The sequence below is a fragment of the Ambystoma mexicanum genome, chromosome 1q, assembly GCF_040938575.1.
Source record: "Ambystoma mexicanum isolate Mex_15411 chromosome 1q, UKY_AmexF1_1, whole genome shotgun sequence".
Classification (NCBI taxonomy): domain Eukaryota; kingdom Metazoa; phylum Chordata; class Amphibia; order Caudata; family Ambystomatidae; genus Ambystoma; species Ambystoma mexicanum.
The window spans coordinates 429792562-429818404 of NC_090922.1; the positions used below are offsets into that span (position 1 = coordinate 429792562).

General features: G+C 45.9%; 1 protein-coding gene across 4 annotated transcripts in view; it reads left to right on the forward strand.

Moving 5' to 3' along the window:
• The window catches only part of DNAAF1 (dynein axonemal assembly factor 1), a 1258717-nt gene that overhangs the window by 257482 nt on the left and 975392 nt on the right, over window positions 1–25843 (forward strand). For 3 of the 4 annotated variants that reach the window (XM_069639748.1, XM_069639762.1, XM_069639756.1), the window contains one exon: window positions 718–852. The exons of the other annotated variant lie outside the window; for it this stretch is intronic. In XM_069639748.1, coding sequence (XP_069495849.1) covers window positions 738–852 — 115 coding nt within the window. In that variant the 5' untranslated portion in view covers window positions 718–737. The remainder of the gene's footprint in view (window positions 1–717; window positions 853–25843) is intronic. 4 annotated transcript variants of the gene reach the window in all.

Genomic DNA, 25843 nt, shown 5'->3' on the forward strand with positions numbered 1-25843 from the left:
CTACTGCTATGCTGTTTTTTACACAAAAATACAGATCAACCCACTTTTTCCCCCACCCCTTTACACTTTTTGCACTTTGATCTCACGCATACACACACTGTGACTCATCCTCCTTCCTTCCTTTTTTACCACTGAAAGGTAGCCCAATTTACAGTGGTACCCCTTAAGTATACGGGTACCCCTAATCACGCTCACACCAGATTAAAGTTCACCCCTCTAGGGAATTAAGGTCAGGAGTCTTTATCTTGCAAGTATAACAAATGTAATTTGTACAGACATGAGGATGGGGGGCAAAGAACTCTGCTCCCTGAACAGCATTCTGTCCCTCTTCCGTACCTGGCTCCTGCCCAACATTTCCTGGAAAAAAGACTCTACCATGTGTTTAAATAAAATAGTAAATTGGCAGGGGAAATTATATAGTGTATAAAGCACCTAAAAGACACATGTAAAAGACATAATGGATCATTATATTGGACAAAAAAGTATACTTTGCATCTCAGGCAGAAGTTGGATTTACAGCATACCATGGAGTAGCAACCTCATTACACAGAGGTTGCTCCTGCTTGCTGGCTGATCCCTGATACTCAGTAGCTGGCTTTAGGTCTGGGTCATCCCACGTTTATTTTGATCTGCTTCCTTTAAAGAGTTGTTAGGTGAGTGCATGTTTCAAATTCCTTACAGTAATGCCAATCAATCGTTTTCTTTATCGATACATAGAAGAACTCGAAAAGCTCCAAATGGCAGAGAAAACCAAGGAGGATTTGTTAGTGAAGAGGGAATCAGAAACAGTGACGGAGGGAGGAGAATTTGGAGACTGTCAAAAAATGAAAGAAGGTTCTCCTCATAAAACAGGTAATTGGACTACCCCTAAAATCATAACGGTTGTTTATGGATGACCAGATCATGCTCTTCTTTATTAATGTTTTTATTTTAAAGTAGCCAATATATTTCGATGGAAAAGGCCATAGATGAGGAACACCCAGGAAAAAGGCTGGTTGCTTGGGCTTGCATATTTCCTCTGTAATATCTCATTGTACTTTTTTCAGTTTCTGTACATTGTGTTCCATCAGCCATTGCAGTGTTTAAACTGTCAAGCAAAAATCACTCCACGCTCGGATTTAGAATGCACCAGGTTTTAGAGTCTGCTTTATTTCATTCCAGTGCATGGAATTCCCCCCCCCCCCCCCCAACTCCCTCTAGTACACGCTTTTTATGGTTTTCCACACAGTGGAACAAAAGAGGCTGTTTTATTAAGTAATGCTTATTCTGCATTTCTCACAGTGTTCTCGTTTTATGCTGTTGGTTTCTCAAGAGCTTCTTACACTCTTGCTGCTTGGTATGTCTAGTCACATACCCACCTCTCCATCTCCCAGTCTACCCTCCCCTTATCAGCGGATCATGTAGTTAGACCTCCTATCTGCCTTCTCACATACAGTCTCATCACCTGCTCATGCCTTTCTCACATATTGAGGAATTGCTGCTTTCCTGATCACTCAACTGTGTGCACTGTACACACCTCGATGTACTGACCAATCAGGTCCATGTCATTGCAACGACAATGATTACTTCGAAGTAATTACTTCGAAATGTAACTTCGAAATGCCCATCCTTTCCCTGCGCTACTACCCCTACCCCAAGCTCCTGCCCCTTTTTACCACTTAACCCACAACCCCTTATATTTTTCGAAGTAAATTACTTCGAAGTAATTGCTGTCATGAAAACCACAGGATACCTAACCTATCCTAGACCCGAGCTGCTCTGTCGCATATGACGTTTCAAAACAAAGACGACTGCATTCCCGGCATTCCTTGTGAACGGCCGTTCATAGGAAATGCATCCATTCAAACGGGTGCTCATAAATGATGTCCCTCACAAAACCTGATTAGGCGTCGTGTAATAGGTCATTCAAAATGTGTCTCCATTGCAGAGTATAGATTGTTTGTAACTGCAGAGACTAATTTGTCCTTTGAAATGCCAAACAGTGTACTTGACTGTTCCAGCTGCCTTTTAAAGAACTTAAGGACAATGAAATGCAACTTCCATGAAAAACTCCTATTTGGAGAGTGTTTAATGAAAGCACAAATTCCTCGCCACTCTTATGATATATTCTGCTAAGCTCTTTACTGTCCACTATCCCAAATGCTTTAAGTGGCATGGGAAATCGAGCAGGAGCTATTTAAGGTGGTGTGGCCTATAAGGGGTATGGCCTAACGGGCGACCCCCACCAGGCAGCCCTGTGCAGCGATTATCATCCTCTCACCCGGGGTGCAAGGGTGATAAACCGGACCCCCTTAGCTAAAGGAATGCCTGTCCAGGTGCTGCATCACACCTTTTTGTCCTTAATGGTGCTGTTTAGCCCCACCAGGTGTCTCTTTTACTACGAGATGGTGGGATCATGACCCGCACATCCCAGTGCTGATCCCTGCAATCTTTTAGTTAAAGGGCGACCTCTGCCAGGCATCCCTTTAACTAAGAGCTACTGTGATCACCCCGGTGATTACAGCATCTCTTAGTTAAAAGGACAGGTGGCGGAGGCCAGCGCTACCATTATGGAAGAAAGCCTGAAGCACTTGTTCATAAGCAAGTGCTTCAGGCTTTAGTTAAGAAAAAGGCATTGGCTTTAATCAGCGTTGCCTTTTCTTCTATAATTGTGGCGCACGCCCCACCAGCATGGGGACATATGCCAAAAATATGCAAGAAAATGCTTTTTTTTCTAAAGCCTGAAACTTGTGCGCATGAACGAGAGCTTCAGGCTTTACAAAAAAAGGCCTTGGCCCCTAGCGGCCTCATCGGCTGGGGCTACTGGGAAATTTAGGGAGTCCCAGCAGCACCCTGTCTCAGAGACATTTTTCAGAGACTACCAGGGATGTGTCCCGGCTAGGCCCAGCCCATTTAAAGCACTGATTATTAAAATAGCTCTAGTCATTATGAGTCACCCACCAAACCCTACAAAAAAAGACTGTTACAAACAAGTTTGCTACCCGCAGCATTAGATGGACGGCACTTGCCTATAGAGCTTTGGTCACTCAAACCAAAGACATCTTGGACATCATGAAACACATGACCTTCAAATATTTTCCATTAACAGAAAAGGTGATGAACTGAGAAGATAGTAGTGCTTTGTGATTCTCCACTAAGCGATATCCTGGGCCGGGAGCATAGCTCAGGGGCAACGCGTTTGTCTTGGAAGCAAAACAGCACAGAGCAACACAGGTTTGAATCCTGGTCCTGCGCTTAGAGACTGGTCTCCAGTATTAAGCAGCTTATAAAAGGTTAATTTATTAATTATCCTTGGTTTGAGTCACTAGTTTTGAACCTCAATGGTATGCCCCAACTTCATCAAGATAGCCACACCCACATGCCCATTTGTAGAGGATATTCTAGTTTTGTTACCCATTTTGCTATTGGAATTTCAGAAAATAATATTTGGTCACTGTAGCCACAGAGCCAATGACTCTTCCATTGCCTGTTGTCTACCTTTATGCACTCTGTTGTCACCATTTAGCCACTTATAAATCATTATACACAGACCCTTTGATGGAAGGACCTTAAAATCCATTGAACCAATCCGATTGATGAATACATATTCATATCTTCCATAATGGCTTCCATTTATTTTATTATATTGTTTAAAATGCGGACATAGCTGAGCAACAGAGTGCTGTACAGGATGTGGGTATCCAGCGTATGGGCTTGCATCTTTTAACAGTCGCGTAGAGCTGTACGTTAAGTTCTGTGCATGGGTCTGTGTACATCCATTTGGTTTAGTCATTGGTCAGGTGTTGTTTCAAATCCCATGTTTTGAGAGATTTGTGAACTAGTAGCATTGTGGGGGCATTCCGAGCCAATACTGGGATCGATTTCCAAAGGGTGGGTGCAGTGTTTGATGAGAGAATTGTTTGTGGTTCTTGTGTTTGCGGGCTAGTTGTGATTCAAACCGGTTGGTCCATTTGCTGTGCGAGTATGCTGGTGTGCTACTCCTGAATGCTTTGTAGATAATCCATGCAGTCTTGAACAGTATCATGGCCTGGAGAGTAAGCCAGTGTAGTTCACGTAGAAAAGGGGTGATTCGTCAAAATTTCCACAAACCTGTAATAAGATGTGCTGCAGCGTGGTGCGCTTCTTTTAGGAGAGCCAAGTGAGCAGCTGAGCGACCCGCCAGGAGGGCATTTTTCCCCCATCAATGGGTTTAGACCACAAGGACCTGAACTATAGACCAGAAGTCCTGCAATGGGATGAAAGGTTTGATTTTGCGAAGGGTGGAGATTTGGAGGCAGGCGATTTTGGCCTTCTTGTCTATGTGTTTTCTGAAAGGACAGGCTGCTGTCAATCGTGATGCCTAAGAATGTTGCTGAACCAGAGAGTTGCAGATCAAATCCTTCTGGGCACATATCATTGAGCCACTGTTCGGCAATTTGTTATTTAACAGGGGGACCGACAAGGGCGAATTCGGTCTTGGATGAGTTAAGTTTGAGGTAAGGAGTTGACATCCAGGACTGGATGTTGGCTAGGTGATCGCAAAGGTGGCTGATATCCTGTGGGCATTTTACTCTCATGTACAACAGAGTATCACCCATGTATTAATGGATAGCAATATTGGTATCTTTGATCAGTGTGGCCAGAGGCTCTATGTAAAGGTTAAAAGGGATTGGTAGAGGACTGAGCTTTGGGGAGCTGCGGAGGAGACTGGGAGTTGGTTAGAATGCAACATGTTCATCTGGACGGCCTGGTGTCCGCCCGAGATGGTAGGAGGTAAACCAATTCAGGACAGTGCTAGAGAATCTCATCCTGTTGGCAAGGAGAGAGAGGCGGATGTGGTGACTGACTGTGTCGAATTCAGCCGAGAGGTCAAGGATGATGAGGAGGCATGAGTCACCCTTATCCATGATTTGGAGGGCATCATTTACCACCTGGATGGTGGCTGTCCCAATGCTACACTTGAGGCGGAGCCCTGAATGATGGGCGTGAAGGAGGTGTAAATGTTCAATTCTTGTGAGTAGTTGTGTAGCGACTACTTTTTCTAAGATTTTGCCAATAACAGAAGTTTAGTAATGTGCTAGTAGTTGGCCAGGTCATCTGGGCCTAGGGTCGGTTTTTTTCAAGAGAGGTTGTATGAAACCTGTCTTGACAGTGTCCATGAATTACCCTGAGGGAGGCATTAATGATTCTGAGGAGGGCATTGCACACCAGGCCCATCATTTTTTTTATCATGGAGGCCAGGAAAGTAGGTTTGAGGGAAGCTATTGTTTTAAGAGGTCTGGGGGAGAGAGGGAAGAGAATTCGGTCAAGAGGGGTAGTGTGTGTGCCTGGAGTGCAGGAGTTCGGGGGAGAGTGCAGGGGGTTGGGTTGATTTGATGATCTGTCGGATCTTGTCTAGTTTTTCAATAAAAAAGTTGTTGATTGCATCTCATTTTTCCTGAGTTGTTGGCACCTGTGGGTCGGTGGGGGTTTGGTACAATAAATGACTACTTCAGAGAGGGCTCTATCCTACAATACCAGATGCCGAACTGATTTAAACAAGGAACATGGCCTATAGTTTTGAGTCTGATTAACTTAGTTTCAGGATTATCAGTGAGAATGTCAACATTGTTCAGACAAATTGACAAGGATTTACACACGAGTGAGCCATTCAACCTACGCAGCAGGTCATTATGAAGAGTGAAGGCAAGCGTCCCCAACCAGCACGATCCTCCCCGCAATGAGAGACAATAATGGACTCTCCCAGGATGGGAATAAGGCCACGACAAAGTGCGGGTGAGCGTAAATGGGAGTTTATCAATCAGAATAGGGCATGCAAAGAACTCTGCAAACTCCGAGAGCGCTCTGTCTGACAATAGCAAAGACAGGCGTATATATTTACAAAAAACGTCATCAGAACCTACATACTATAAGGGGCACAAGTTCAGTGGGATTGGGTGGCGACGACTAGCTATAGGTGCTGCTGCAATGTGGTTGGCCGCGGCTGGAGGACGTCACTGGTTAGCCTCGTGGGTTGGGCTGGGCCTGGCGGGTCAGCTGGGTTCATCCGGGCGGTGTCGTTGTGCCACTGTGGCCAGTGTCAGAGATGAATGTCTTTTCCTGACTTCTTTGCCCTAGGCCATGCACACCGCAGTCATTCAATCATTTGCAATATTATCTTCTTTAGTAAATCTTCCAATAGGTTATTCTACAGGTTAATGCAACACAGGAGGAATGCACCTAGAGTGGGGTTTGTTGGCGATTCATCAGTACATGGTTACCAGCGTCCTGCTGACCGGGTAACATAGGTCGTGGGGTTGGGTCTCGGGGCATGGGACAGGCGGTACATGTCATCATGTCTTGTTAGAAGTCATTATGGATGTGTTGCTGTGATGTTGCCATAATATTGGATGTCCTAATTCTACAGGGGCCATTAACCTAAGGTTAGCCGGTGGGTCGTGGGGCTTAAGAAAGGGCGCCTCTGGATTTGTGTTTTCAGGCTGAGGGTTACTGCTGGGTTGTAAATAATACAGGTGGCGGGCCGTGGCCTTGGCTGCTGCAGAGGGAACTACAAATCTTTGAAGCGGCTCCAGACGAGTTGGGGGAGGTGGGGCAGCGCGGCACAGGCCTCTGCGTTCTCGTCTGGCAGGATTTGCTGGGAGGGAGGGGGAATGGCCTTGCACATGCTCGCAAAGGTCTTTTCCTTGTGTGTTGCCGATTTTAGGTGGAAGTAGCATTAACATTCAAATAATATACAATACTAATTGAGTCATTCTAAAGCTCACATTTTAACATTGTTAATGCCTCTCATATAGCCAATCCGAGCACATTACTTGTACACTATGTTTTTAACAACTACAACATTTTGTTATATGCTTATACATTCGCGGTGAGTGAGGTAGTAGTGAGGTTGGTGGAGCACATAGAAACAACTCGCCACTGAGACTGACGGCAGTGGCACATAGTGGGCTTCAACACACACACACATGAAGGGTGCATTTTCATGCACCCTTTACACAAGCCCTCAATATGGTTGCATTTGTCTTTCTTTGCACTCTAGCAGCATTAGTTTGGTTATGGCGCGGGACCGTGGGGTGTAATCTTTTCAATGATACGCATAACAAAAAAACCTCCGGGATGCTTTTACTATTTGTGCATAACTGCAGTGATGTGGGTGCTTCATTCCTAATGTCATATGAGTACGCATTCTGCCATATCTATACATTTTACAGGTTTTTTAGTCAAAGAGGTTGTGGAGAGAACGCTTCCATCGCAGGTAGTTTTGTCATTAGTATTTGGGAACTTTGCTTTTATCAAAGGACCATTTTACAGTTCTTTTTCCACCCAGGCCCTGCTGGCCGGGTCATGCTGGGAGCAGCGATACACTGCGGAAGGTGAAATGTTACAGTGTTGGTATCTTACACTAGCTCATGTCCGTCTTGTTCGTGGGAATGGGCTCTCAGCGGATCTGCCAGGGAGCTGTGGCCACAGGGATAATTGAAACTCTCCAAAGGTGGGGGCCGCGCTGTGGTGCACAGGGCTCACACCATCTTCATTAGACAAAATGGTTTCCGAGGCCTAGCTAAATTCAGCAGGTTTGGTCAATGTCTTCGGCAGGTGAGCCATCCACCGCCTGGGCCCTGGTGGTAAGGAGGGGACCCCTGACGAGCCATGGCCCTCACCGGAGGAGAGGGTGCAGGGGAGGGGGGTCTTTTGGACCAATCCTCCCCTACATTTCCCCCCTTTCGTTACTTAAGTAACAAATTCTTTAAACCATCCAATCTCCTACACTCTTCCTCGTCAATTAATGCGTCATCCCATGCAGGTGTGCCTTTTATGGGCATCCATGCTCTGCACACCCCTCTCATGCTCTCACCTCTCCTAGCGTAATCATCTGGGGTACAGGTCAGGTATATACATCCGCTCTCCGCTTCCAAGTCTACCCATACCTCCTCGTACCATTCTAGTATACTGGGCTCTTTAATGGTAGTATGCCACAACCTATCTACTATATCCTTGTCGTGGTACCTAGGCAGTAGCTGATATCTTGGTGTGTCATCTGGTCCTGTTTGTACCTGTACTTCCTGCATAGCTTGTATTGTACCGCGGGTGTTGCCCATTGTCACCATCATCATTGCACCATTCGGTACTGCGTTAGCACAACATCGAAGACCCACCTGGCACAGGCAAAAAATAAAGAGGAGGAATACTACAGCCGGCATCAAAAATTTCACAGACATTCCCAGCCACGATGGAACCCAGGAGAAGATATTGTCAAACCACGTGCTTTCTTCTGCTCCACCTTCCATTCTCATTCTTTCTCCTAGGTTATGTACTGCTTCGATCACATGGGACAGGGAGCCGTTGTCTGTGTCTTCGGAAGGTACGAAAGTGCAGCAGGCACTTCCGATTTTTCGGCAAACACCTCCGTCCATCGCTGTCAACAGGTCCAGGACATACCTGTTTTGCATGGTCATCAGCCGTAATGCTCTTAGTTCCACATTTATTATGTTGAACCCTTCTTCAGTGTCATTTGCCAGCTGGATCAGCTCCCAACGTGTGATTTGGAGCCACTTTGCATTTGCTCGCGCCTGGAGACTTGGGATGAGTGAGGCAAAGAATGTTTCTGCAGAGCTGAATAATCGATACCTATCCGGGATCTGTGCCAACAATTCTGACAATGCCTTTGATATATAGTTCGATGATCGTTTGTTTCGGGACAGCACCCCTTCCTTGTTCCCGGAAGACAGGACATATACTTGTGGCTCTGCAGTTGGCTGGGCCGCACCCTGTTGGGTGTTTTCTTGCATCTTTTTTGCTCCCATCAATGTGGCTTTCCGGGATTACCATTAGTGCGGAGTGCAGGGTGGCCATCGAGCAGCTGTGACTCCATGATTGGGGGAGGTGCAGGTATGCTTGGTTGCCACATACCCAATACGTATCCATGAGGGCCGCTGTCCCTTTTCTCAGATCTGGGATGGTGAGGGTCTTGTTACAGTTCTTGTTTGCCCCCATGGAGGCTTTCCCCTCTCCTTTAAAACACAGTTCATAGTCTATTTCCTTCTGCAGTTTGAAGGGTTTTTCAATGGCCGTTACCCAAGTTAGTTTTGAGATGTGTTCCTTCCATACTGGTGTGCATGTCTCTTCTATCCATTGCAGTTTCTCTGGTGCTACACCTCTCAGTGCTTCAGCCTTGCACATTACTTCTTCGTCCTTCCACTTGTTGTCTGAAAAAAGTGTCCCTTGTATTATAAAAAATGGCTCTTCCAGACATACCACTCCTACTGTCTTTGGATAACATGTTTTTTCGTTCTGCAACATTCTAAAAGTCACTTCACGTGCCTGGAAGGTGTTCTTAATTCTGCACAACGTGAGATGAAGGAGACACTGGGCATCGACAATAGGCAACTCTTTGGGTAACAATACTTTGGGCGTGCCTGAAGCATGGGGAATGAGGGAGCAGACATAACAGCTCTCATTTGTTGTTTGCTTAGCTGTTGCACTCATATCCGCATACCATTTATTTGTCTGGTGGGGGTGTCGCGGGTCTTCCATTTTGTCTAATCCTAACCCATAATACTCATCATACTTCCTCCTCCCCGCCTCCCTTTTCCGTCTGTTATTTCTTTGTCTAATGTATTTCCCGGCTTCATGGGCGATGGACAATGTGGGCCCCCCTTTCTCCTTCCCGCCCCCCTTTGCCCAATCGTCATATAATATTTCGTATGTCGCCGTCATTTTTTCATTTTCTTCCTTTAAGTTATCCACCAGTGTGTTTTTAGTTGCGGGGGCGGGCTGGCTAGTGGGGGTGTTATATAACCAGGATATGGCAGAGGGGTTACGATCATTTAGACTGAGGGCATTGTAATTAGATATTTTTGGCTGGGACACTGCGTTGTTTTGCATTTTTCCCTACAGACCTTCATTTTTCGAGATGACAGCATTGGATGGTGTCGTGTAATATCCCCATACAAGTTTAGTTCCATCCCATACCAAAAAATCACCTTCTTTAGTATTTACAATTGCTGTCTCATTAGTCACATTAGTCCTGTTAATCCCTCCCCCCTCGTTCATCTCGATAGAGATGAACGCTATGAACCAATACGTAACCAGGCCAGACATAATTTTAAAAAATAATGTAATAAACACAGATAATCCACACTCATACGAATATCTACATCTCTCAGCTAACAATTCTCTATACCTAATAAATCTATCCGTTGCAGGCTGCCCGTTAGATGCCATGGTAGCTCCTGTTTGAGATATAAAAGTGCATTAAGTGCATGCATGTAAACATTTTGTTGGCACTACCAGTGCCAAGATATCATGGAAGGGGAATGGAAGTGGGTAGGGGAGTAGGGTTGGGGATGTACAGACAAGGGAGCAGACACTATACATTTTTATCACATTATTATTTACACATAAGTCCACACATTTTTTTTTTTTTTCATTTTTATAGATACCCTTAAATGTAATGATTCTCGTCATCAACTTTCTCAATCAGGTGCATTTCCATCACACACATGTTCACATTCACTCATTATTTTCATTTGCATTGTTTGCTGTTGTCTGTGCCCCCTCATCCACCTCTTCCTGCACACTATTATATGCCCTTCGTACATCCGTCAAATGTATCCAGTATTTAAGGCCCTTCACTTTTACAGCCGTAGGGGTGCAAAATACCACTTTGTATGGCCCATGGAACCGGGTGCATTCCACCGGCGCACAAAGCTCCGAACATAGATGAATTCACCCGGCATCAGTTGTACCTGTGTTTCAGGTTCCGTAAGGGACCCCGTTGTGTTCCCCTCTTCTCTTGTGAATGGTGGTGAGAGCTGCTTTGATATGGCGCACGCTGCCCTTGTTAGCTTTTTCAAGTATTCTGTGAACTCGTCTCCCAATATCGCAGCGCTTCTATGCGTATCTGAGTGTTGGCGCAGTGGTGAGTGTGCTGTGTGCATTCGTCTCCCGGTCACGATTTTGTGCGGGGACAAATGGTGGTCCTTGCTTGGCTGATTTCTCAGCTCAAACAGTGCAAGGGGCAAACAGTAAATCCAGTTCTTCTTTAATGAGAAGCATAATTTCGATAATCTTCCTTTTAACAGGCCATTCATCTTTTCTACCACGCCATTACTTTGAGGATGATAAATCGAGCACAATTTATGTTTTATTCCCAACAGTGTCGTTACTTCTTTGAAGAGCTCGTTCACAAAGTGAGTGCCGTTGTCTGAGCGAACCACGTCACAAATTCCCCAGCGCGGGAATACTTCCCTCACTAGGAACTTTGCGGCGCTTTTAGCATCAGGTCATGCACATGGGCCTGCTTCCACCCATCTCGAAAATGGGCATACAACCACAATCATGTAGCGTGCCCCATTACACCTTTCTCCCATGTCTGCGTAGTCAATGTGTAGCTCTCTGAATGGCCCAATCGGTTTTGGAATTGTTCCCCTGAGTGTATGTAATGTCATTCCTGAGGTGTATATCTGCCATGTTGTGCACTCCATTGTCAATCTAGATATGTGCTCCTGAAGACAGGGCACGAACCACTCTTCTTGTGTCTCTGCTGCAATGTGTTGTTTCGTGTTGTGTGCTGGGAAGTGTAATTGTTGAAACACTATTTCTAATAACTTTACTGGCATTACCACTTTCCCTGAGTTATTTTGTCGCCAGAGTAAGTCTGTTGCTGATTGGCTGCACCCTCTTTTCACCCACATCATCTTTTCATCTTCACTTGCTCCTTCCTGTAACTCTAGTATTTGTGATATAGGCATCATATTGTACCCTTCTGGAAGCTCCTTGTTTGTCTTGTGCTGCAGCATGTACTCACCTGCTTCATGTTTCTCAAAGTATTAGGCTTCTTTGGCAGCAGCGTCCGCTGCCGCATTTCCCAAAGACACTACGTCTGTGTTGGACGTATGTGCTTGGCACTTCACTATTGCTACCACTGTGGGATCTCATAGTGCCTCAATTAACTCCTTCAGCAACTCTGCATGCTGCACTGGAGTCCCATCTGCTCGTCGAAACCCTCTCCGCCCCCATTTTGCCAGACCTCCATGTACTGTTGTCGTCATGTAGGCTGAATCTGTGTAAATTGTCACTGCACACCCTTTAGCTGCATGTAATGCTTCTATTAGGGCAATGAGTTCTGCTGCTTGTGCTGAGAAATGTGATGGGAGGCGGTACTGCACTAGTGTCTCATACTCACCGTCTTCTAATCTCACCACTGCCAAACCCACATGTTTTTCTCCCGTGTCCATGTCAATCGATGCTGACCCGTCTACAAAGTACACTTCCCCCTCGCTCAGGGCATTCTCGCACACCACTGTGTCCTCCCCTCTTTCCCCTGTGTAAGTTGCACAATCGTGTTCCTGCATGTCTTCTAGTGTGCATGCTTCTGTAATGAATGTTGCCGGATTCACTGTCCTGCATCGTACCACATGGATATTGGCGCTGGACAATATTATTTCATAGGCAGTTGCTCGCTGTGTGGTCAGTGTACTTTTTGATCTTTCAAGTATTGCAAATAATGAATGCTCCACAAACAATGTGACAGGGCATCCCATTACTATAGTGGCGCACTTCTCAATTGCGAACGCGGCTGCAGCGAGTGATTGCCAGCATGCGAAATGTCCTTGCATTACCGCATCCAGAGTGCCACTATAGTAAGCCAACGGTTTATGCCCTAGGGAAGTCTTTTGTGTCAGTACAGCTGTCATGAGTGTCCTCTTGCAGTGTGAGAACAGGTAAAACTCGCATTCATAATCAGGATTGGCGAGTACTGGAGCACTCAAAATCAACTCTTTTAACGATTTGAATGAGGTGCTCATTTCCTCTGACCATTCTATTTTCCTGTTCTCTTGTTGTGCCTCCTTTAGTACTTGAAGTGATGGTCTGGTGTATGCTGCATAATCTAATATCCATGCTCTACAATAGTTGCACATTCCCAAGAATTTCTGCATCTCCTTCACTGTTGTGGGTTCTCTCACTGATCTTATTGTTTCTACCCTGTCAGGTATTATTCTTTTTCCGTTTTTTGATATTAGCTGTCCCAAGTATAGCACTTCTTTCTGACAGTATTGTAGCTTTTCCTTGTCTACTTTATACCCCGTATTTGCCAACAGGGACAGGAGTGTTACTGAATCTTTTCTGCATGTCTCTTCATGCTGTGCGCAGACGAGTAAATCGTCTACGTACTGAATGATTGTGCTTTCAACCGATAAGTTGCCTAAGTCTTCATGTAGTATGCGGTTGAATATGCTTGGGCTCTCACAGTAGCTCTGTGGTAGTCTGCAATGTTCATATCTCTTTCCCCCTAGTGTAAATGCTGTCAGGTATCTGCTTTCTTCTGCCAAGGGGATGGAGAAGAATGCGTTTTTCAAATCTACCACTGTGAAATGTGATGCTGTTTTTGGGATGCTGCATAATATTGATGCAGGGTTCGGGACCAAGGGGAACTCTTTCTGTATTACGTCATTTAGGGGGCGTAAATCCTGGATCATCCTCCAAGCCCCTCCCTTTGCTTTTCTGATCGGGTAGATATATGTGTTACATGGGGAGTTTGAAGGCACTATTATCCCTTGTGCTAGCAGTGCATTTATTGTCTCTTTTATCCCTTCTTAAGCTTCGCGGGACAATGGATACTGTTTCACTCGTGGTAGAATCGCCCCTTGTTTGAGCTTTATTATCACTGGTGTTACTCCGTGCAACAACCCTACGTCATGGGGGCTTGTTGTCCACAAATTGTTTGGTACTAGTCTCATGTCATCATCAAAAAATGACGGTGGTGCTCCCACCACTGCCATCAACTGGACAGGAATCTGTCTAGCCTGAATCAAAATGTCACAGGGCATTGCTATTTCCATTATTATTTCGCCATCGCTTTCTAAATCCGAAAAGAGATCTTCATCAGTTAAGTCTCGCAGGGCAATGTCGGCATTGATGCACAGTATTGTGCGCCATTCACACCCGTCTATGTCCATTCCAATCACAGCGATTCTTTTTGCAGATACCTGTACAGCATGCAAGTCTAATGATACCACTGATCCTGGTGCTATGTCAGGGTGTACTATTGGGCGGAAGAGAAACTCCGCGGGTATTCTCCAATCCATCCTTTTCAGCTCAGGAACTATGTGGGCCAGCGTCTTTAATCCTTCAATAAACATTCTCTCGTCCACTGGTAAGCCACGTATTTCCGGTGCAGTTGTGTGAGCCTGTACTACCAGCATTACACGTAATGGGCATATTCCTGGTGTTGAACACACTATACCCCTCTCAGTGAATGATATTGTCATGTTGAGTTTGCTAAGAAGGTCCCTTCCTAGTAAATTTATTGGCGAATGTTCATAATACATTAAGGGTGTTTTTACAGTTTTACCCCCCACTGTCACATCCAAAGCTTCTGTGTAAGGAACTTCAATTAGAGCCACAGAGAACCCCTGCGTCTCTAACCTCCGGTTAGATAAAGGGAACCGGCCCTCCCTAATGCATGATTTCTCCGCTCCCGAATCCACCATGAATATGAACTGCTTGTCTCCTATCTGCACCCCTACCAATGGTTCCTCTCCTGCATCGTAGGTGGTAGATAGAACAGGACACGCAAGTGTTTTCTGTGGGCTGTCCTATGCGGGGTGTCTCACTGCCCCCCCTTGGTTAAACACACTCCCTGAAACCACTGATACGCCATTATAGGTGGCTGGTGCTGAGGCCCCGTTTGCTGTTGTCGCGAAAGGGTTGCCTGGCGTGTAGTGCATAGTGTCATTGTTTTGTGGGTAATTCTGTGTTCTGTATTGGTGTTGCTCATGGTGCCCCTGCGCTGGGTTCCTTTGTTGTTGTCCCATTGGGAGACCATATGGGCTCCCCGGATGGGGATGGCCATAGTGTTCTACCTCTGGAAATCCGCTGTTTGGTCTGCTTCTGCACTCCCTAGAGTAGTGTCCCCACCTCCCGCAGTTCCAACAACTCCCTTGCGCACCTCTGGGACCCTGCCATCCATTTCCTCCCATTCCCCCATACCCTTGTCCACCTCCTCTTCGGCCCCTGTACCCACCTCGTCCCCCTCGAGGGGCCCACTCTTGCCACTGCGGACCTCCACTCTGCTCCTGCTCGTTCCACTGCCGCTGCCCTGCTCCTGCCCAATTAGTTGCCATCCTTCCTTGTATTGCTACCAGCCCCTCCTCTTCCTTATCTCCCTCCCTGCTGTGTGGGAGCGCGGCTACTGCTGCAGCGACCTTCACCAACTTTGTTTGTACTAGTTTCGCTTCGTCTGCCAATCTTCTCTGCGCCACCTCCTTCTCCCTCTCTTTTATTCGCTTACAGTGGTGCACTATTATGCTCTGAATTTCGGGCCATCCTTTTGCTTCAATACCCGCTATTTTGTCGAGCGCCTTTTGCACCTCTTTTGGGAGCCCCCTCTTTATTATGAAGTAAAATAATGATGTCGATTGATACCAGGGCGTGCCCGTTTCTGCTCTCCACATCTCTTGGACCCGAAAAATATAATCCATAGCATCTTCCCCGTCATTCATTGTACATTGCATTACTGACTGCAAATCTGGGGTATCTGGAAATGTTTCCCGCAAAGCATCCCACACCCTTGCACGCACTGTGTTGAAAGAGGCACCATCATGGCGATCGCAGTCTAACGTTACTCCTGGGAAGCCAGCTTTGACCCATACTCTGTCAGTCTGATCCCCTACTGCTGATACTAGCAACCTTTTCACGTCCCCTATCGCTAGAGGTACCCCGGCTGTGTGTTTCTCAAAAGCATATATCCACTTGCTCGCCCCTCCTGCCCCTCCGGGGGCAATAACTTTAGTAAGTTGGCCTTATCCATCTGAGCCCAGGGTATGTAATTCAGCCTCCCTCCTCCCCTGTGCATTAGTGGGAGCTGCAACTTTCCTTTTGTCGTTGTATCCGTACTCACCTTCATCCCTGATTTTCCTAACGATGCCATTTTTCCCAACCTGTTCCTTAATCACCCTGTCCACTCATCATCCATCGTTCTCATTGAGCATGCACCATCCAACCCTTCGCTTCCCCCTCCCATTGCCATACTTAGCCTTTCACTTTCTTCTAAATCATCCCTATATCACATAGTAGCTCCTCTCTGCCTCCTGTGGGCCTCTCTTCGTTATCAGTACATCCCTCTCTTTCCTCTAGTTCAATTATTCGTGTTGGTTCTTCCTGTATTCTAAACAGTATCTCGCCTTTTTTCCACCCTTCTTCAAATGTTCTACTCTCGCTCTGCGCTCTGGATGCATGCTCTGATCTAGCTGCATTGAGTGCAGTCCGCTCACATATGCTTTTTATCCTCGAGAGCTCATCTTTGGCTATAGAGAGCCTTGATTCTAAATCGTCTGTTAATTTTTCTATGTCCACCCTTGGTGTGCTCACCTGTTCTCGCTCCCTATGGCTCTCGTATGGCGGGGGTGCTGTTGGCCCTTGGGTGGTGATAGTTGTCGGTGGGGGCACATAAGTTTGGTCACTGTATCCCTCCGCGGGCACTGGCTTGTTTAGTATTGGGTACAACCTAGTTACCTCTATCGGTGGTTCCTCTTCAGACAATACTTTATCATCTTTTTGTATCATTAGTGGATTGTCAGTGGTAGATGGTAGATCAGGATCTAACTCCCTTGTTTTAGGCGGGGGTATCTCTTCAAACAGCCTCCATAGGTCTAGTATTTCTCTCCTATTATGCAACTGCTTCCCATTGTATTTCAAACAAATGCATGTGACTACCATATCTAGGACACTCTTGTCAAATGAACCCCCTTCGGGCCATATCTGAGGTAACCCCTCCCCCTTCAACTCTGTGATCCATTGGTCATGATATTTCTTAATCCGTTCTGCATACCCAGGTAGGTTTTTACAAATGTGTGATAAGGGTGTTTCTGCCCCCATACTTCGTGCTCACCTGACACTTATGTATCTTGATATCTCAATATAAACGTATCACCATGTGAGTTTGCGTATTTATGTTTTACTGAATCGTTGGGACCTGCGTATTTCTCCCTCCACCTGCACACCATAAGAACGGCTGCGCACAGCCTCTATTCTATCCTCTTTAGGGGCACGTACAAGAGCAACCCGTCAGTAATTTCGACAATGTTACCCCACAAATCAAAAAGGTAAACACTCACTTCACCACATTACTCTCGTCTTTATGATATTTCGTCTGGTCACACTTACCATGACCATTCCATAGCTATACATTTCTGACCACTTTTACACAACCATTATACCAAATTATGTTCTGACACATACGATGTTCACACACCCATATGTAGCACTCTATTCACAGTTCAATTTGTCCTCCCTATCCTCCCTAGCCGGCTGTCCCTGTCCGTCTTATTCTGATATATATATATATATGTTTGTTCCTCAATTTTTAAAGTAAAACTGTTTTTCTCTTTAGCTTATGTCTTTGTTTTTGTACTAACCCACTTTTTATTTTCCCGTAAACCTAAAGAAAAGAATAGAAAGAATAGCAGTCACTAATATATTCTCTGTGTCTTCCTTTACTAGACACCTTTATCTCATTTTCCACTTCTTCACATATTCCCAGTACTAGTCAAGATAGCACTATGCGGCGCCGCCTTCCACCCCCTTGCGGAGCTAGGTTCCCGTCACTTTATCTCTATTCACTTCTTAATCCTAATGGCCATATGCAAAGAAAAAAGCAAAGAAAGTTTAAGATGGTCTTGGTAGACCCAACCCAAAGTGCCCCTTTTCAACCCGCCTCGTTCCCTGTCCTAAATTTCCTCTTCTACTCCCTTGATGATCGCTCACACTCAATACTCACGTGCCCCTCTTGAAGCGAGAGTCTCCGAAACTGGGTCCATCCAGGCAGTGTTGTCGTACGCTCAACAGTCGGCCCCGGCTCCGGCGAGCGGTACTCAAAGGGGATTTTTCAACCGGGATCCCGTACCCTCTCTCTGTTTAGTGCGCACTTCTGAGCGTACCGGTCGCCGTTGGCGGGCAGCCTCCCGGAGCCGGCGCACCGTGCGTATCCCTTTTCGACCGGAGAATTTCGTGCCAAAGGGGACGGTAGGGATATGTTGGGAGAAAAATAATAATCACGCTTTCAGGATCACCACTGAAGGCAAGCGTCCCCAACCAGCACCATCCTCCCCGCAATGAGAGACAATAATGGACTCTCCCAGGATGGGAATAAGGCCACGACAAAGTGCGGGTGAGCGTAAATGGGAGTTTATCGATCAGAATAGGGCATGCAAAGAACTCTGCAAACTCCGAGAGCGCTCTGTCTGACAATAGCAAAGACAGGCGTATATATTTACAAAAAACGTCATCAGAACCTACATACTATAGGGGGCACAAGTTCAGTGGGATTGGGTGGCGACGACTAGCTATAGGTGCTGCTGCGATGTGGTTGGCCGTGGCTGGAGGACGTCACTGGTTAGCCTCGTGGGTTGGGCTGGGCCTGGCGGGTCAGCTGGGTTCATCCGGGTGGTGTCGTTGTGCCACTGTGGCCAGTGTCAGAGATGAATGTCTTTTCCTGACTTCTTTGCCCTAGGCCATGCACACCGCAGTCATTCAATCATTTGCAATATTATCTTCTTTAGTATATCTTCCAATAGGTTATTCTACAGGTTAATGCAACACAGGAGGAATGCACCTAGAGTGGGGTTTGTTGGCGATTCATCAGTACATGGTTACCAGCGTCCTGTTGACCGGGTACCATAGGTCGTGGGGTTGGGTCTCGGGGCATGGGACAGGCGGTACATGTCATCATGTCTTGTTAGACGTCATTATGGATGTGTTGCTGTGATGTTGCCATAATATTGGATGTCCTAATTCTACAGGGGCCATTAACCTAAGGTTAGCCGGTGGGTCGTGGGGCTTAAGAAAGGGCGCCTCTCGATTTGTGTTTTCAGGCTGAGGTTTACTGCTGGGTTGTAAATAATACAGGTGGCGGGCCGTGGCCTTGGGTGCTGCAGAGGGAACTACAAATCTTTGAAGCGGCTCCAGCCGAGTTGGGGGAGGTGGGGCAGCGCAGCACAGGCCTCTGCGTTCTCGTCTGGCAGGCTTTGCTGGGAGGGAGGGGGAATGGCCTTGCACATGCTCGCAAAGGTCTTTTCCTCGTGTGTTGCCGATTTTAGGTGGAAGTAGCATTAACATTCAAATAATATACAATACTAATTGAGTCATTCTAAAGCTCACGTTTTAACATTGTTAATGCCTCTCATATAGCCAATCCGAGCAAATTACTTGTAGACTATGTTTTTAACAACTACAACATTTTGTTATATGCTTATACATTCGCGGTGAGTGAGGTAGTAGTGAGGTTGGTGGAGCACATAGAAACAACTTGCCACTGAGACTGACGGCAGTGGCACATAGTGGGCTTGGACACACACACACATGAAGGGTGCATTTTCATGCACCCTTTACACGAGCCCTCAATATGGTTGCATTTGTCTTTCTTTGCACTCTAGCAGCATTAGTTCGGTTATGGCGCGGTACCGTGGGCTGTAATCTTTTCAATGATACGCATAACAAAAAAACCTCCAGGACGCTTTTACTATTTGTGCATAACTGCAGTGATGTGGGTGCTTCATTCCTAATGTCATATGAGCACGCATTCTGCCATATCTATACATTTTACAGGTTTTTTAGTCAAAGGGGTTGTGGAGAGAACGCTTCCATCGCAGGTAGTTTTGTCATTAGTATTTGGGAACTTTGCTTTTATCAAAGCAACATTTTACAGTTTTTTTCCACCCAGGCCCTGCTGGCCGGGTCATGCTGGGAGCAGCGATACACTGCGGAAGGTGAAATGTTAGTGTTGGTATCTTACACTAGCTCATGTCCGTCTTGTTCGTGGGAGCGGGCTCTCAGCGGATCTGCCAGGGAGCTGTGGCCACAGGGATAATTGAAACTCTCCAAAGGTGGGGGCCGCGCTGTGGTGCGCAGGGCTCACACCATCTTCATTAGACAAAATGGTTTCCGAGGTCTAGCTAAATTCAGCAGGTTTGGTCAATGTCTTCGGCAGGTGAGCCATCCACCACCTGGGCCCTGGTGGTAAGGAGGGGACCCCTGACGAGCCATGGCCCTCACTGGGAGAGAGGGTGCAGGGGAGGGGGGTCTTTTGGACCAATCCTCCCCTACAAGAGCTTGCCGAATGCATTTGAAGTGTGCTGAAATAAGACAAGAGTAGTCATATTTTGGAAGTCATTGTGGAAGATATGAATATGTATCAACCCATCGGATTGTTCAAATGTGTTGCCAACACATTGTGTCACTACTGCTTTAAAAGAATGCCAGGATGAAGACGGGACCTCAGGAGGAGGAGGTTAGTCGTCAAAACTAGTAATTGCTTATAGACAAACAAAAAAGCAGGCATGAAGAAAGAAAGACAAAAAAGCGGACAAGAAGAAATATTTGAACAAAAATGCAATTTAAAGAAGCTAATAGAGACTTTAAATCGAGAGGAATATTACACAAGATGAATATAAATATATAGCAATGATGTTTTGATGTTTGTAATGATTCTCTGTCACCTAAATCATGAATTATATGGAACAAAGTTTGACAAACGTTGTGAAAATTGATATTTTAAATATATGAATTTATGTTTCCTGTGTTAATGTTTGGTCTGTATCTGTGCATGGTTTTGGAGAGCCACTTCAGGTTTTTTATGACTTGAAGAAGGAGGCAGTTTTCACCATGGGGTCAGGAGGGGGAGAACATGGTCAATTAAACTAGTTTCATGTCTCCTTTTTCCTTTTGTGGAGGTTGTCAATTCTCATTGCATAGTCTTCTCTATATGGAGTTTCCTTAAATTCTCAAAAAACATCCAATGAATGTTATAACATTTTGTATATACACATTATTCTCCTAATTCATAATCTCCCTTTCTTCCTACTTGCATGGCAAGTCAGACTAAAATGGCCAAAGTAAATACAAAGCATACATATACTGTTACATTCCCTCTTGTAGTGTTCCGTTTGATTGCCAGCTTTCTTAAAGTCAATATTGTTTTATGGACTTTTGTCTTCTTTGGTGGCAATAGACAGTGCACCCTGTCATTCCTGGATACTCTGCTACTTATTTGGTGATTTTACCTGCTTGCTTAAGCACTACTGCACTGTTTATCTCTGAAACCGTTGCAGTAATGTGAAATGTCACCCATGTGTCACAATTATTTTATTTATTTAATGGAGCGCAGACAATACCAAGGATATCTTAGCGCTGTATAAAAAGTTGAATTGCATGACCTGTTGAACAGCAAACAAACACATTTTATGTTATTATCTTGTTAGTTTGCCCACGTCATCCTTCATCCTTCATATCTGCATGGCTTTATCCGTGTACAATGCCTGGAGTGTCGAAGGTCAGCAGAAGCCTCTCTACTTCTCTGCAGACATTGCATTTCTGTGTTGAAAATTCCGCTAACACTGTAATGTGAGACAAACAAGTTACTTACCAACTGTAACGTTCTTTCGACTTGATGTTCCTCCCACATATTCCTCATCTTATGATATTTGTATCTTGCCAGCTTCGCTGCTTCGGAAATAAAATTTCTCGGCAGAGGGCTGAAAGGAAGCGCCCCCAATTCAGCACGATCCTCCCCGCAATGAGAGACAATAAGGGACTCTCCCGTAGTGGGAATAAGACCAGGACAGAGTGCGGGTGAGCGTAAGTGGGAGTTTATCCAAGGATAAGGCATGCAAAGAACTCTGCAACCTACGAGAGCGCTCTGCCTGACAATAGCAAAGACAGGCGTATTTCTAATACAAAAAACGTCATCAACACCTAAACACTATAGGGGGCACAAGTCAATTGGGATTGGGTGGTGTCGACTAACTATAGGTGTTGCTGCCGCGGGGTTGGTCTTGGCGGGACGACGTCACTGGTCAGCCTCGTGGGTTGGGTTGGGCCTGGCAGGCCGGCTTGAGGTCATCCGTACGGTGTTGATGTGCTGGGGCAGCCTGTGACAATGACGAATACCTTTCCTGTCTCATTTGCCCTAGGCCATGCACACTACAGTTATTCAGAAAATGACATTTACGTTCATTAATAAATCGCTTCACCAGCTTATCTTATAAAATAAACACAACACATGAGGAATGCACCTCGTGAGAGGTCTGGTGGTTGTCGGTTGGGGTGAGATTTACCTGTGTCCTATTGACCGGTATTTTAGGTCACGGGACGGGGCTCTGGGACCTAGGCCGAGTGATACATGTCTGTCTGCTGCGTTAGGAGTTATTATATAGATGGGTCTCTGTGTCTTGTCCCAATGATGGGGGTCGTCCTTACACGGGGTCAGGATTCTTGGGGGGTTCGTGGGATTTATGAGGGGTGCTGGTAGATCAGTGGGTTCATCGGTGGGTTTATTACCGTGCTGTAAATAACACAGGTGGCGGGCTGTGGCCTTGGTTGCGGCGCCGGGGCCTCTGACTCTCTGAAGTGACGCCAGCTTGGTTGGGGGAGGTGAGGGAGCGCGGCACAAGTCTTAGCTTTTTTTATCTGGCAGGCTTGGTGGGGTGGGAGAGGGAATGACCTTGCATATACTCACAAAGGTATTTTCCTCGTGCGTTGCTGATCAGTGAAGGCAGGAGTTTTGTACTGTTCTGCCTTATTTTAACGTTATTCAGACACATATATAGATACACATTTCAATTTCGTTACACATTTCTTTAATATAGTCGGTTCCAGTACCTTTTCATTTCCTAACATTATGTTCACTACATTGTGTGCGTATTGTATGTACATTAGACGTTATACGAGGGATATCTAGGTTATGGCCTACAGAGATTGATGCTCGCCGCTTTGGGTGATCCAAAACATATATGAGTTCAAGTTTCTACATACTATTGAAAAACACTTTTACAAATAGAGGTTACACGTTTGGTCAACATCTTTCTCCGTGGTTATAGCAGCATTAGTCCAGACCTGGAGGGATATCATATAACATTACATTTTTATGGTTCATTCACATTTTAAACAGAGGTAGTTCCTTAATACCAATACTTGAATTATTTTCTACCTTCTTCAGATAGTGATGCTTCAGCTTTTTTTTCCGTTGCCCCGGCCTTGCGGTCCGGGTCATACGGGGTGCAATATCACATTGTTACTAATATAATGTTGCCGGGTTGGCATCTCGGGTTTAGCTCATCTCCGACTTTCTCATGGGAACGCGCTCGCAGCGGATCTGCCAGGGCTGCTGAGGCGGCAGAGATGCATGAAAGGCCCTCCAAAGGTGGGGGCCTCGTTACAGTGTGCTGAACTCACACCATGTTTGCTGTGCAAGATGGCGTCTAGGCCTGACTTAATTTTTCGGTAAATGCAAAGACAGGGTGCGTGTGGGCAATGTCGTCGGCGGGTGAACCCTCCTCCACCTGGGCCCGGGTGGCATGAGGGTGCGCCCATCGATCCATGGTCCTCACCTGGGGAGGGAGCTGTAGGTGAGGAGGGCCTCGTGGCCATTCCTCCCCTACATTTCCCCCCTTTCGTTACTTAAAGTAACAAATTTCTTTAGCTCTTCTAATCTTCTACATTCTTGTTCCTCTAACACTGCACCATCCCATGCAGGGGTTCCTTTTATAGGCATCCATGCTCTGCACACACCCCTTAAGCTCTCACCTCTCCTAGCATACTCGTCTGGTGTACATGTCAAATATATACAGTCGCCAGTTTCTTCCAGATCTACCCAGACCTCCTCGTACCATTCCAGTTCTACGTCTCGTGGTTCTTTAATCGTGGTGTGCCATAGCTTATCTACTATGTACTTGTCACGGCACATAGGCACTAACTGGTACCTGGGGGTGTTGTCTGTTCCTGTCTGCACATGTACTTCTTGTGTTGCTTTAATTGTACCACCGGAGTTGCCCATTGTCACCATCATCATTGCACCGTTAGGAACTGCATTAGCACAACATCGGAGGCCCACCTGGCACAGGCAGAACATCACAAGGACGACCACCACTATTGGTATCAGGAACTTCATTGTCACTCCAAGCCATGAGGGAACCCAAGAGAAGATATTGTCGAACCACGAGCTATCCTCAGCTCCACCTTCCATTTTCATCTTCTCGCCCAGGTTATGTACTGCTTCAATAACGTGGGACAGGGACCCATTTTCTGCGTCTTCGGAAGGTACGAACGTGCAGCACGCGCTTCCTATTTTTCGGCAAACACCTCCACCGATTGCTGTTAACAGGTCTAGAACATACCTGTTCTGCATGGTCATTAATCGCAGAGCTCGTAGTTCCACCTTTATTATGTTAAACCCTTCTTCAGTGTCATTGGCCAACTGGATCAGTTCCCACCGTGTGATCTGGAGCCATTTTGCATTTGCTCTTGCTTGGACACTTGATACTAGCGAAGCAAAGAAGGTTTCCACGGAGCTGAACAGGCGATACTTGTCTGGGATCTGTGCCAGTAAATCAGATGATGCTTGTGATATGTAGTTCGAGGCTCGCTTGTTCCTTGAGAGCTCTTCTCCTTTCCCTCCGGAGGACAGGACATAAAGGTGCGCTTGTGTAGTTGGAGACGCTGCATTCTGGTTCAAGCCTCCGTTCACCATGTTACTTCTGTCAATATGGCTTTCGGGAATCACCATTAGTGTTGAATGCAAAGTGGCCATTGAGCAGCTACCACTCCATGATTGGGGAAAGTGCAGGTACGCCTTGTTTCCGCATACCCAGTAGGTGTCCATTAGTGCTGCTGTTCCCTTTTTCATATCTGGGATGGTGAGAGTTTTGTTACAGTTCTTATTCGTTCCCATTGCCATTTTTCCTTCTCCCTTAAAACATAGTTCGTTTTGTATTTCACTTTGTAGCTTGAAGGGTTTCTCCATCGCTGTTACCCATGTTAGTTTAGGGATGTGTTCCTTCCATATTGGCAAGCACGTTCTTTCCATCCACCGCAACTTGTCCGGTTGGACACCTTTCAATGCTTCTGCCTTGCACAGCACTTCTTCGTCTTTCCATTTGTTTTCGGAAAACAGTGTCCCTTGTATTGCAAAGAAAGGTTCTTTAAGACAGATCACTCCAGACGCTTGCGAATAGCACGTTTTGTTGCTCTGTAACATTCTGAAAGAGACATCGTGTGCTTGGAAAGTGTTCTTTATTTTACACAGCGTGAGATGAAGGAGACATTGGGCATCCACAATGGGCAATTCTCGGGGCAACAATACTTTAGGTGTGCCTGATGCATGGGGGATAAGTGAGCAGACATAACAGCTCTCATTGGTTGTTTGTCTGGCTGTTGTGCTCATATCTGCATACCATTTATTTGCTTGGTGAGGGTGTCGTGGGTCTTCCATTCTGTCTAACCCTAGGCCATAATACTCATCATACCCTTTTCCACCAGTCTCTCTTCTCCGCCTACTTTTCTCCCTTCTTCTGTACCTTCTCGTTATAGGAGGTGAAGAACCAGGCCCCCCTTCCTCCCTCCCACCCCCCTTTTCTAATTCTTCATATAGGAACTTGTGTTCTGTCATCATAATCACTTTTCCATCTTCTTTAATAAACAAGAGATCATTGTTTGAAATTGGGGCGGGAGGGATCGTGTGGTTGTTGTATGTTCCAGGTTGGGACATTGTGTCATTATTTACATTTTTGGTTCTTGATTGTGAGAGGACAGCAGTGGGTGGTGTAGTATAGTATCCCCATACAAAGTGTGATCCATCCCAGATCAAGAAATCACCTTCTTTGATACCTACAGTCGGAATTGTTTTTGTTCCAGGAGCAAGGGTGGTGTTGTTCCCCCCTCCCCCCTCGTTCATCTCGGTAGAGATGAACGCTATAATCCAGTGTAATACCAGACAAAACATTGAGATGAAGAACACAATAGCACACATTGATAAACCACATTCAAATGAATATGTTAATCTAGCCACTAACATTTCTCTAAATCTAAT